At 36.7% G+C, this 14,509-nt stretch overlaps 1 protein-coding gene across 1 annotated transcript; it reads left to right on the top strand.

Moving 5' to 3' along the window:
- The first annotated feature begins 1,009 nt into the window (after positions 1–1,009).
- LOC126829964 (uncharacterized) lies at positions 1,010–13,992 on the top strand. Its single transcript, XM_050560165.2, has 2 exons — positions 1,010–1,306; positions 10,620–13,992. The coding sequence occupies exons 1-2, from the start codon at positions 1,247–1,249 to the stop codon at positions 11,517–11,519; spliced, it is 960 nt and encodes a 319-aa protein (XP_050416122.1). The 5' UTR covers positions 1,010–1,246; the 3' UTR covers positions 11,520–13,992.
- The last annotated feature ends 517 nt before the right edge of the window (positions 13,993–14,509 follow it).

The following is a 14,509-nucleotide window of genomic DNA, read 5'->3' on the forward strand; positions in this document are numbered from 1 at the left end:
AAAAGAATAGATTTCCACAGACACGGAATCTGTAAACATTTTGAAGCTTACCGTAAACGTGAATCACCACAAACAAATTAATGGACAGTATGACTTTCTCCAACGAACCAAAAACATCTACAATTTTACATTACACCCAGAGTAGTGTAACACTCGCAAAAAAATTTCTTTGTCACCCTATAAGTGTTGACCTCCTTTAATTCAAATATCTACACTGTTAATATTTTCATTTTATTTTCTTAAGGAGGCATTATAGGAGATTAGATAAAGAGTTAACAGTTATCGATATAATAGTTTAAACAAAAATTAGACAACGTAATGAGAATATACTGAAAATTTCGGTCAAATTGCTCCACTCTGAACCGAGATATTAGCGATTGAATTTTTAGGCCTTGCTTCGATCATCATTACTAAAGTCGGTACAATAAATAACAAAGGCTCGATTATCCAGTTCGACGTGAAATCATCCAGTTAATATCGCAGGCTAGCGATAGCATCAAGAGTTGATTATGATCTGGATAAGTTAATTATGGTCTAATTAATAATTTAGATAACATTTCAGGCCTAAAGAAAGACCTGCAATAGTCAGATTTAGCTCTTGCATAATGTTTGTTTAACTTAGAAAATATCAATTTGTGTACATTTTAGCCGTAATGAAAAATAGCACTCCCAGAAGGTGATCAGTGGTTTTAGCCTTCTTCCATTAAACAAACAATGAAAAGATTGTTTTTTTGTCACGCGTGCACAAATGCCTTGTCAAAAATTATTAAGTTATTAGGAGAGGGCTTTTCTGAAACTGATTAATTTATTGATTTCCCTTTAACAGATTAAATGGGACTTTCGTTTCAAAGTAATTGGATTATGGCTTAGTGTTTAATACATATATCACTTTCATGACTAGCTCGCAGGTTACTGTATTAAATAATATCTGACAGCTTCCTTTGTAGACGAGTGAATACTGTATTACAGGAAGATTAAGCACTAATCATACGGACTGACCAATTGTAACTCATGTGCCAGGATAGAAAGAAAACCGTGGGCAGAGAGATAAAGGTTTTTAAACACTGTACACAAACCATCTCTTCAGTTTGACAAGAGACGTTAAGCTAGCTTGCGTCACAGTATAGAAGCACCGTGGTGGGTCTTGTTAAACCGTTTGAAACTGGAGTTCTGTGTCCACTCTAACAGTCGTCTTTATATGTACTTTACTTCAGGAGTTAGGCCTAGTTTGTAAAAACAAGTCATCATGCTCACTGCCGCTGCCTTGGTTGTATTATTCGTTTGCACCTTAGTTTGCTATGGAAAGGTAGGTTTTTGTTTTATTGCTTTATTAATAATTTGAAAAGTGACCAAAATGGCCAACTCTGTGATTTCCTTATTACATGACGATCTTCATAACGTATTTGGCTTGGACAGGGGGAATGCGGTGGGGGTGGGGGGTCGACCGGCTTACTGACCAGGAGTTACCGGGCCACGATCCAGGTGTTGGCGGAAAACGTTCCTCGTGATTTGTAATCCTGGTTTCCCCTTGTCAGAATTACAGGACGGTGCACGGAGAAACGTCTTCACGTTAGATGGGTTCTAAAACTAATAGTTTATATTTTTCTGTCAGTTGTTTATGTTTAAATCGGTTATAGAGCATTTGCTTTTTAGTTAGTTTTCCGTATTCTTTCGAATTAAAACTCGTAAAATATATTTTATTGGATATGGCAAGTTTGTAAGGGATGTGGATTAAAACATTTCGAATGTATATATCAATTGTGGTACATTTTCCAGTTTAAGTTTCCGTTAGACACTTCCAATGAATATATTCACCGCGCTCATATTTTCTATACAAATATCCACCCAGTAAGACTTGCGGCTTATGCATAAAACATCGTCAATAATTGAATAAATATAAATAATATTTTTACTTCCGAAGTCCAGAAATTGAAAATAAACACAATATTTATTATAAAGGAATTCTAAAAAGATAAATACAGTTTTGGTTGAATGATAGTGAACTCAAAGAGGGAATGTACAAAATTTGAAACAATTCTTCTCATAAAGTTAAGCAAGTATTAAACTCAAAGTAATCTCCAAATATTACAAATATTTGTCAAAACACAAATTTTTCTTTGATGTTAAAGATAAGCTATAATATATAATGAATGATCTATTTTAACAATAATCAGTACATTAACAGTTTTATGCTGATTAGTTGGGGCCAGGATTTTGGGAGTAATAAAATTTGTAATTGAAATGGGAGTGAACCATGTGGTTTTCATACTTGTGTACTATAGACAGCCAATAAAAATCACACCAACACATTGCTAACCTTTCCATATATTTATATTATAAAGTCACTGATCTATGAGAAGATTTATTTATTAAGACATGGCACGGAACAGTATACGTAAAGTAATCAGTATATATATATATATATTTAAGTGCGTACCTAAAGTAATCAGTATTTAAGGGCGTAGGTTTAATTGCAACTCACGCTAAGGTTTGTCATTTATTCCTTTAATTTGTTTTAACCTGAATAATTTGAGTCCCGTTAGTTATTAATCTGTATTTCTTAATGTTTGACTTTTTAAAAGGTGTTATATAAAATGTTAATGGCGCGCGAACTGGTTTTCCCATACCCCCCCCCCCCCCACACACACACACACCTCCTATACTGAATTCCATTTTTGGAGTCTGTGGAAGAACTGTTTATTTACACAATTTCTTTAATGTTTGGGAAATACACTAAGTTATGGGCGAATCCGAGGTAGAATAGATTTAACGTCCAATACATAATGCATGATATTATGGACAGGACCCTGTTTCTCGAAATCTCAACTAAAGATAAAATCCAAATTTTAATAGTTACTTCAATTTTGATTGGCTACGCACTAAAATCAATCTTATATTATCCAATCAAATTACTAAAATCTGGATTTTATCTTAGTTAAAATTTCGTGAAACAGGCCCGTTATTTACATATGAAGGACTAATATATAGAGGATAGGTAAAAATACTAAAAATAAAAAGTTCTTGTATATCAAAAAGTCACTTTAAAACGCAGTTTTAAAATCGCTGTCGTGAGAAGAGAGGGAGGGTCATCTTCTCACGTTGTCAAAATGAAAACACGTTAAAACAGGAGGTTCAGCTGAATGATGCCATCGCAGCGGATTGAAAAAACCCTGTGGGCCAAAGAATCCGCTATTTAATGTGGAAAAGCGAAGCTCTCGTAGTAAAAACTACATAGCTGGACCCGTGGAGTATTTACATATAAAAATGTTCGTGCAAGTTCTTTCCATATAATTTAAAAGTTAGTTAAAAGTCCTTTGACACAGATCCCAACTTTGGTGTTTAAAATCATTTATTTTCTGAGAAGTCGGTTGAATAATTATTTATTGAAATTTTCTAGAGAATAAAGTGGGTTTTTAGAGTGTTCCCATCCATCTTGTCACCGTCCATCAAACTGTGTAGTATAATTCACAGATCCACGCTCTTAAAGACATTTCCGAGTTTGAAATTCTACACACTTCTTTAGCCAACACCTTAAACTAGTTGTCACAGTTTCATATTAGTTTAAATAACCATTAATCCTAGTTTTACTTTCTCCTGGCATCTTTCGCTTCGTTTCATTGTTATGTAGCGGTATTTAATCGGTTAAAATGTCATTAGCGTTTGTCTTCCCTTTTAAATAAAGTTAATCAATTTCTCTGCGGGGAATGCGATACTAAGAAGCTTATTTATCTAGAATTGAAAGACATTTATACCGGCAAAGAAAATTACAAAATGGAACAAATCGAAATTTAATAATATAATTTGACCGAATATTGATATGTTTTCGAATCATGTCGTATACGACTGGATAATAACATCCACGTCACGTTACAAACTATATTTTCTATTTGCAACCTCTAAAGTTATTTTGAGTCTCAAATTTGAAAGTAACTACCACGAGCGTCTCTGGACCAGGAACCGTCCATGACGTCATTCCATCCACCTCACATCAAAAATTAAATCCGTCAATCGATGCACATTTGTGTAAGGAACACGCATGCCCAATTTCATGTCGATTGTACATGAATTATCAGAGGCTTAGGATTTCTCCGAAGAGTATTACAGGTAAATACCCTACCTCAGGTAAATACCCTTCCTCAGGTAAACACCCTTCCTCAGGTAAAATCACAAGTATAACCTCAACAGAAACACGAGAACCTACAACCGTTGGTCGTAAAGATTCGACCTGCAAGTCGTAGAATATTGTCATATAAAATCTCAATATTGCAGAAGACCCATTACCGTTTTCTTAATTTAGGTTTGAACTTATAATTCTTTAAGCAGTAATTTGAATTATTAAAACAAAAAAATGGCGATAATAGTGGATAGAAATGATTTATTGTTCAGACGTCGAAAGACGATAACTAGAAATTAAATGTACTGACTTGAACTTTAAATGACCCAACTTTCTAATTTTTTAGAACAATATTCTTTCTAGTTAGACAACGTTTTATTGTGTATATTTTAAAAGTATGTTATTTGCAGTTTATTGTAAAATTGTAATGTATTCATTAAAATGAAACTTTAAGTAGGACGTCTCCTCTCAACACCGATTAAAGGTCAGATAAAACACCAGACACTATAATTTCAATATTTATTAACAGTGAACATTAACCTTTCACTAATAGGAATTAATGTCACTAATTGATTATCTAAGATGCACACCAGGTGTAGAATGTGCTTACGAAATACCCATTTGTAACTTATTAGTTCTCTAGCAATAGACATTAGTGTGAAACGTCACTAATAGAGAGGTATCGCAACCAGTACGAAGTACGTATCAGCGAGAAAATCACGACTTCGTACCTTGTTTTTTAACCACGAACTTTTCCCGATATCTTCGTAGAAAATGGACGAAACGAACGCCGCTTATGACAATGGCAGCACACGGAGTGATGACGTCAGCACAACAAGACTTGGTAGTTCGGAGTTGTTACTGCCTGTGGAACGTCACTAATATCATTATATCCAAATGCTAAATAAAGAAACTCAATGATTAGTGATTATTATGGGTAGTATTTTAACGGTTTGCATAGTTTTAATATGTATAACTGTTGCCAGAACCACGACATAAAACAACCAACTAATTTTCAACAAATTACCCTTCAAACCGATAGTTTCAACACCATGACTCGCAATTAAACTATAAAATATAGATACATATATAAAACTGAAATTGATCACGCTACTTATAGTACTACTGTCAATAACAGAGGGAAAATTATCAATGAAATAGGAAGCCTTGTTTAGTTTCAGTTCACCATACAAAATCTTGGTCGTTAACACACCCTGTTAAATTGACATTAAGTAATTGAACTGGAATATACAGGTGATAATTCTATGGAATACAATTAATGCTTGTTATTGTGCGACGTTTCGACTAGGCTTCTCTAGTCATTATCTAGAAATGCCCAGTAATAGGCAGTAATTGCCATCCTTGGAATTGTGCTGTTGACGTGTTAAAATCTTCAGCTCATTAATAACCTATGTTTTGATCTACACTTTAACAATGGACCAGGATTTCATAGATTTAAGTAGTTCTCTGATTGTACACCGTGTCATTATCATATATTTAAACAAGTAGAATGAATATAATGAATTAACGGGGTGACTATTGATAGATTGAGATTCATCATTAAGGGATTTACCTTTTTCTATACGGGGTTAAATAACAGGGTGGCTATTGATAGATGAGATTCATCAGGAAGATCATAAGGTCTGTCGTGTGGACGATAACCCCCCTCCCCCCTTACAGCTGCGATACGCCCCACCCTAACAGCTGCGATACGCTCCGGCCTAACAGCTGCGACACGTTCCACCCAAACAGCTGAGACACGTCCCACCCTAACAGTTGCGACACGTCCCACCCTAACAGCTGTCCTACATAATTTCCAACGTCCTTCGCGAACACCTAGATGCGTTTCCTTGTTCAACTTGATTAACGTGGGGGTTAAGAGATGACTACGACTACGACTACGACTTGTCGTCAATAGGCAGGATATGTATACTCTTCCTCGAACACAAGCTACTCAATTAAGAAGGCCATATAGCTAAAGATAACCATCTTAGCTTGTAATTTTATATTGGTGCTTAATCTAAGCTATAGTTGCCCGTGTTCTGTTGCTTTCGTTGCTTTTTTCAACACCGTCCATTTCTTCTTAAAACTTTGATACAAGAAGTCGTGACGACTCTACGGACGGATATTAAACCTAGTGCCCTGTAGCCTAAAAGAGATTAAAATACCTGAGCCCTGACCTATTGATATCCCCAAGACACCCAACCCTCATAGCGTACTAATAAATGATTTTAGCCCACAAAATTAGTTTACACAGAAACGTTAAAGAAATATTCAATATAGAGTATTAGAATTTACAGCTTTAGGCTTTCTATTTATTGTCCATGTTCACAAATCTTTACATCAATCTATTATCCATGCAGAGAGAAGAAATTTGACTGTTAGATCAATATCATGATCAAATTAGCTAGACGCCATACTCTAACATTTCTTCTAGGTACCTTGAGCGAATCATGCGATAAATTGAGGGGAATGTAAAGACAGATATATGGATGTCAAGTTGTCGTCTATTATGACAGTTATTGAATACGATCTTCCCAAGACATAAAAAAAAAACGTTATCGAGGTACAGGCGTTTTTAATGATTCCCTAGATCAATGTTTAAATGTTTGAGAGTGAAGTTCTATATTTTATGTGGCGCAATTCAATCTTTCATCTTTTAGGTTTTATTAGGCCTGTAATTTATTGGACCCAAGATATTTCTTATTATGCTTGACATAGGCACCATAACTAAACACATGATGGACACCCATCAATATGAGGGGGGTTGGATGGCTGAATGGTTAGCGTGCGCGCGCTGTATCATAAAGTCTGTCATTGAGTCGACTGGCGTGGTTTCGAATCCCCGGTTGTACGTGAGAAGGAGTAGGGTCGCCTCTCCAACCTCGTGGGTTTTCTCCGGGTCCTCCGGTTTCCTCCCACTGCTAAAGACCCCTACGCGCAAGCGAATTATTGAAATAAAATAAAACCATATGTTAGTCCCGAAATGACCTAGTTTGTGTCGAGTGGACGTTAAACCCCATCTCTCTCTCTCTCTCTCTCTTCTCTCTCTCTCCCTCCCTCTCTCTTCTCTCTCTCTCTCCCTCCCTCTCTCTCCCTCTCTCTTCTCTCTCTCTCACGTTCTCTCTCTCCATCAATCTGATTAAAATACAAATCTATATTTCGTTTCGTTATATTTATACTTTTGAAGATCTGACCAGTTGTTTTGGGTTTTTTTTGGGGGGGGGGGGGGTAGCGTCAGAGGTCATACGAGCGGCTTTTGACCCTATGACGTCAGATATTTTATTAACCAATCGGCATTGATGTTTCTAGTGGATTACCCACAGTTCTGTGCAGCTAACGCCAAAAGCCCTCCAGAACGCGACAATGATAACAACTCTTCCAGATGCTAGTGTCGTAAAGACAAGTAATACGAAATTTTGAACTATAAAAACGAAACGAAATAGGATCTGTGTTTTAATCAAATTGGGACATCCATCCATTAAAAGCATTAGATACAAAGCTAACATCAGTGAAATTCAGGTTACTATTAATATCTTGGTATGAATGAATGAAATGGGTTTTAACGTCCTACTGCTTGGCTCCGATTGGGCCAATGAAGACGGGCATATACCATGAGGGAAATATTGTCCGGACAGCGGCACTACTACCAACTCTTATATCAAATGTCTACTGCCAAGGGGTCTTTTACGTGCACGTCAATGTGAACACGGGACCTCGGTTTTTTCGTCCCATCCGAACGACTAGAAAGACAGTTGTTCTTGTCAGGCCCTCGGTCCTGCGCCACTGACAAGGGGAAACCACATCGGAAAATCCCGATGAACTATCTTGGCCAATGCAGGGATCGAAAAGGCGACCTCCAGACTAGCGAGCCAGCATCTTACCCACTTAGCCACCGCGGCTCCCATTACCACGGGACGCTACAATTTCAGGATTCGTTGTTTGCTCGTCGAAGTATGATATTTTCGACAAATCACAGCGTCGTTTTAATAATAACCATATGGCCTAATTTAGATGAGCCGTGTCCAGGAGCATTTCTATGTAAAAAAGTGAAAGTCGGATAGAGCACGAAGAAATGGACAGGGTATGGCTTGGGTGGTACGCGATTGCCAAGCAGACACCCCCCCCCCCCCACACACACACACACCCACACACGTTTGTGACGGTAATGTATTTATTGAACTCGATTACTAGCAAAATGTCCTTAAGCACCCGCGACAGCAAAGCACAGTGGACGCTTTCTGGAACTTCCTCATCCCTTCACTTTACTTGATAAAACGTATTTGTAATGTGTTTTGTTCAACGGGTTGTCTGCTGTGTTTTTGATTATTTATGTGTGGCACGGCTCTCCTTCTCTTACCATCTGACTCCAAGAGGATGAAGTCAGAAGACTTCCTTCTAAAGATTTATAACGTGCTCTATAATCAACAATTTTAATTTACATTTTACATGCATCTATAACATTAACAGAAATACCCCCTGAGTGCTGATTAAACCATTACAGTCATGAAAATATCGCATCATCCATATATCATTCACGGGCGATTTTGCGTGAATTGTCACATATTTATTAAGGAAGATTTTTTTAAAAAACCGTCGATCGCACCATAATGTAGATTTAATAAATGGATTTTTGTCGTCCATTACCGAGACCTACTTCCTCTTACTTATTTCTGTGATCTCATTAAGTTCGGTCAGACTATCCCGCGGATTATCATATTTTGTTTTTTCTGTCAAAATATTCCAAAGAATTAATGTTACCAAATACCAAGTTATATGGATATGAGCCTAATGTCCCGTTAATAAAAGGTTTGCTTTATAATGACTAAGTGCGTATCGTGTTGAATAATAGTGTATTGGATACCCGTGGGTGTGTAATTGAACAAGTCAGTGCATTCATTTACTTCAAAGAGAAAATACCCCACATAATTACAAGCAAGCCGATCTGACAAACTGTTACAATTAACGATGTAACTTCGCCCATTGTGTGGATGAATTGTCTTGCATTGTTACGGATAATCGTTTGTTAATTGAAATTTGTGATCTGAAAATAATCGTTTATAACTATTATTTTCTGCTATAGAATTAAGTTCGTTTTAGTTGAATACCCATCGCCCACACCCGAACTAAAGCGATGAACCTAGCCAAAGAAATGTTACCTACAAATTTTGACTTTTATGTATTGTTCATCAATGGTTATAACTCTAACAAAAACTTGATGAATTCGTCTCTTATGCTTGCCGTAATTTCTGTTGAGAGACTTGGCTTGTTTTTCTGTATACTGTTATAAATACCATGTACAGCAGGACATTTTAACTAAAGAGACTAATCAAAATATATTTGATTGTCTCGAAGAGTTTCTTAACATCTGGAACTTCCGTGGTTATTATCACGATAGAGATAAGGAACAGTCATCACAGTTAAAATTAACTTCAGATCTGTTGTTTATTATCAGGATTCCACGTTCCAAATAGACATTAATTAGTCTAACTCTGATCTGGCAAAAATATTTCCTTGTTGGCATACAAAGTTATTGTCTGGATGTTTAAGGAATTAATGGTTAGTCGTTTCGTGTAAGTTCTTAGACAATGAAACAGAAATCAAAACATTGAACTTAATTCAAAGGAGAAAATTCATCATTAGTCTCATCTTTTCTTTGAAGTTAAGTATGCGTGTACAGATGGGGTGGATCTCTAATTAATATTTTAATACGTGTAGTAATTAAGGAATTCTTTTAGTTATCGGGGAGCCTTTGGTGAAAGAAAGTTGGTTAATACAACCTCTTTTATGGACCAAGGGAAACCGCCGGGAATTAGTTCATCAATAAGCGCGGCTATAAAGGCGAGAGGATCAGAAATCCCTTAAATAGAATGTAGTATTAGCCTGCATCTTTATGATAACTCCGAGGATCATTAGGGGCGACAGTTCATTGATTCGGTTTAGGGTGGAGAAAGGCAATCTGATTAAAGTACAGCTCTATATTTCGTTTCGTTTTTTTTATACTTTCGATGGCTCACACTACATGAAGATCTGACCGGGTGCCTTTTGACCCAATGACGACAGACATTAATTGATCAATCAGCGTTGACGTTTCTAGTGGTTTACCCACAGTTCCGTGCATCGCACGCCAAGAAGTCGCCGTAACGGATGGTTTCATTGGCTAATCCTTCACGCAAGTTATATAACAACTCTTCCAGATCCTACAGTCTAGAGTAGTACAGACAAATAAAACGAAATTTTGAAATATAAAAAACGAAACGCAATAAGATCTTTATTTTAATCAGATTATCAAGAAAGAGTAAATAAAACTTCACCCTTTACACGTCTCATGTTATAATTTAATCAAATATTTACATAAATAATTTTATTTCCTTAACATATGTGGCTACAGAGTATGCTGACCCAGGGTCACTGAAATCTTTATTTCTACCAACCTGGGTCCAGTCTTGTGAATCGGCAATAAATCGCTCAACATATTAATGAAATTGCCTCTTTAATTTTTCAGGATGTGTCAGAGAGTACCGCTGATTTAATGCAAGAAGAAGACAAGACTGACCTGCACGAAGTAAAGCGCTTCCTTGGTCGATGGAAAAGTTCCAACCACATATGGAAACATCAAAATCAACTAAATGATGGGGTTAAGCTGGAATTGGACGATAAAAGCCCCACAACCGGACCGAAGCGTTTCACAAATGAACACGGTGCACAGGACAACTTTGCATATCTTTTAAACAATCTTCAAGCGAACGAAAAATCTGAAAATGACTATCTGAATAATGCTAAGCGCCATTTTGGAAGATGGCGGAATTCAAATCAGTTGTGGAAATCATTAAAGGGATTAAGCAAATCTGACCAGAATTCTGTTATAGATCAACAGCGTGGATTAGTGTGGACAAAACGCTTCCCAGAAGAGGAACCCGAAGACATGGCTAAAAGATTTTACGGACGATGGCGTAATTCAGATCATATGATGAAGTTATTGGCAAGTGCAAACAAGAACGACAAATCAGACATTATTAATAAACATCGAGGCATCACGTGGTCTAAACGGGATAACACGGACAATGTCGTCACGGATAAAGCCAATTCCCGAGCAAAGCGTTTCATTGGTCGATGGAAGAACTCCAATTACATTTGGTCTCGGGTGAAAGGAGGCGCTGATAACTTATCAAACATCATGAGACGTCACTGGAACATGAACTGGAACAAACGCGACTCATCGGTGGCCGCGTCTCAAACACCCAAAAGTTCCAATCTTCCGGACAATTCCGACGATGGCAAACCCAAAAGACAGATCCGTAAACGGTTTCTGGTAGATATGGACTACTCGTTCTTATGGTCTCTCTTAATGAATCAAGATCGTCCAGAAGCTCGGCGGCTCTTAAATTTGTATATCAAACATTAAGCCACTGTGTGATTGAACATTAGGCCTTGTGGACAAAGTGAAAATACGAATAAAACATTTAGCTGTGTACAAAATTACATACGAGTCTTTTGTGATACCAAGTCGATGAAACTACATTCATGCTCGACGAATATCGAATTACTTGATATCAACAAATAACGAATATGTTAATTCATATACATGTATTACCAAAAATAATTTTTAAACAAAATTGAAATATATGTTGAAACGATATTGCCAAATATATGTCGGTGTATATCGTTTAATATCATACATACAATAACCGCTTCGATTAATATCGCTTAATATCGATATCACCTGTAGATTAATGTGTAATAAAACGTGATATTCAATGTCCAAAAATATTTGCAGTGTATCTAAAATAATGTGTACATTACAGGCTAAAGTTCGTGACAAGGAGTAAGGTCGCTTGTTCAACTTCGTGAGTTTTCCCCGGATACTCCAGTTTCCTCGCACTGCTAAAGACCCCTACGCGCAAGCGAATTATAGAAATAAAATTGAACCATATGTTAGTCCCTAAATGACCTAGTTTGTGTAGAGTGGACATTACCCCCTCCCCCCTTCTCCCTATCCCCCCTCCCTCTCTCTTTCTCTCTGTCACTCTCACTTCCCAGCCGCTAAATGAAGTATAAACAACAATACCGTTAAGTTTGGCAGTGATGTGAAGTTTTATAAAAAAAAAAATATCTAAGTTCGTGGTGTGAAAGCTTTTAGTCGGTGTACCGTACACCATACACAATTAGTTTAATAAACTATAAGTAATTCAATAATAGCACCGAACAGTAGGTTTCTTTCAATTATTTTACAAATTCCACAAAATACAAATACCATCCATCATCAATGAGGGTATTGTGGTAATGCTGGATGTTAGGGAAAATACGTTAATGATTCTTGCTTTCAAGAATATTTTAGCGTAAATAAACAATGACCTTTTAACTTATTAACTGATTATAGGGTATATAATTTTTTTGAACTAATGGTCTAACGTATACTGTATGACGCCATATTGTCAATGTTCCACCAGCTGCCATTAAATTAGAATGGCAATTGCACCAGATCAATTCACACTTGCAGCACAGTCATAAGATCGCGCCAATCAAATTGTGAAAGGTTTAGAATTATAGCATAGGAACGATGTAGGCATCTAGAATCAATTTTGAATTTAATGTTACATACAATAACACCATCCCCCCTACAACCTTACAAATTGATTCTGAAATCGATCTTACAACCTTCAGTGCGCATATCACAAAAGAGCCATTCTGAAATCACACAATGTCATGTTACAAATAAATGTCAAAATCATTCCCAGGACATATATCTTACTTAATTTCCAGAAATAACGTCATGGTAATACAGATTTTAAACAAACGCCGATAGTATACATTGTAAATTCAATTGCATGAATTCATGGTGTGTTTTTTTCTACAAATTAAATACATAACATAATAATATTTTGACTTTTCAAAGTAAACCTTAAAGATGAACTTATATTTAGACTGTATTTTAAATCTGTAAATATATTTATTATGAAAGGTACAAAGAGCTAGCATAACCGGAAGTTGAGCAAGCTAGCCTGCATGTTAATTTCCGGAAATGACGTCATTTAATGGAGATTTGAATGGAGTTCCGAAAGCTACGAGAATCCCTTAGGACGCAATTATTCTATCGGTTAGATATCTTATGAAAGTAAATTTGAACGTTGCAAGGCAGAAAGTGGTGGTGATACAGCATTACTTTAAATGTGTTTTAACTATATGAACTCCTCAAATGAAAAGTATTAAGCATGCCCTGCCTCGTGAACTATAGTACCATCGACGCTAAAGAGAATGGTTGGCGATGACATCAGACTTCCTCTGCTTAGAAAACTCTAGCACAAAGAATGCTCTCAAAAACACTATATGATAGAATATGATATGTTACTTTTCCTCTTGGACATATAAATATATACATGTAAGATTCAAACATCCCGAGGGGGGTTGGATGGCTGAATGGTTAGCGTGCGCGCGCTGTATCATAAAGTCTGTCATTGAGTCGACTGGCGTGGTTTCGAATCCCCGGTTGTACGTGACAAGGCTTAGGGTCGCCTGTCCAATCTCGTGGGTTTTCTCCGGGTCCTCCGGTTTCCTCCCACTGCTAAAGACCCCTACGCGCAAGCGAATTATTGAAATAAAAATAAACCATATGTTAGTCCCGAAATGACCTAGTTTGTGTCGAGTGGACCTTAAACCCCATTTCTCTCTCTCTTTCTCTCTCTCTCTCTCTATAAATATATACATGTACAGCCATACTGATAGATTCAAACATCCCGAGAATTACCGGAATATATCGATGAATACCGATTGTGTAATAAATATGTGATGTTATCGTCTTTAAGACTAATTGTTGTTGTTATACGTTATATATAAAATATCACTGATCAATGTTATTAAAAATAAATTTATTAAAAATCTTTTACTTTTTATTTATGAAAATACCAAGGTATCATGACATATATTGACTGCATTAGCTTAAACGTATTCATCATATTCATACTGTGATTGGTGCGAATGACCAAGAAGTAAACGCCCCCTCAGACCCAATCCCAAATTACATATTATTTGAAATTGTTTTGCGCCTACGACGGTGCTAAAAACTCAGTTACATAAACATTATACGCAGTTTATCTGAAATGTTTTCGCGCCTACGGAGCTCGATTCCATTATATCAGCATTCTTCCACTCACGGTTATGCCCAGGCGGCATTGGCAGACAGATATCAAGATTCTGTCCCATTGGCTCCCATTTCTGATCCTCTTGTTCACAAGAATTTGCTCCCAGCAATGACCTCTATAGCCAGGACATTGACTTTTCAAAATTTTCTCAGAGGAAGAACCCGCCCCTCTCAGATTGGTCAGTGTTATAGTCATTTCTCTAAGGTTGACAAAAATCAATAACAAAATCAACAGCAATCATCATATGACATGAACT

The sequence above is a fragment of the Patella vulgata genome, chromosome 8 (assembly GCF_932274485.2).
Source record: "Patella vulgata chromosome 8, xgPatVulg1.2, whole genome shotgun sequence".
In the NCBI taxonomy this organism is placed as follows: domain Eukaryota; kingdom Metazoa; phylum Mollusca; class Gastropoda; family Patellidae; genus Patella; species Patella vulgata.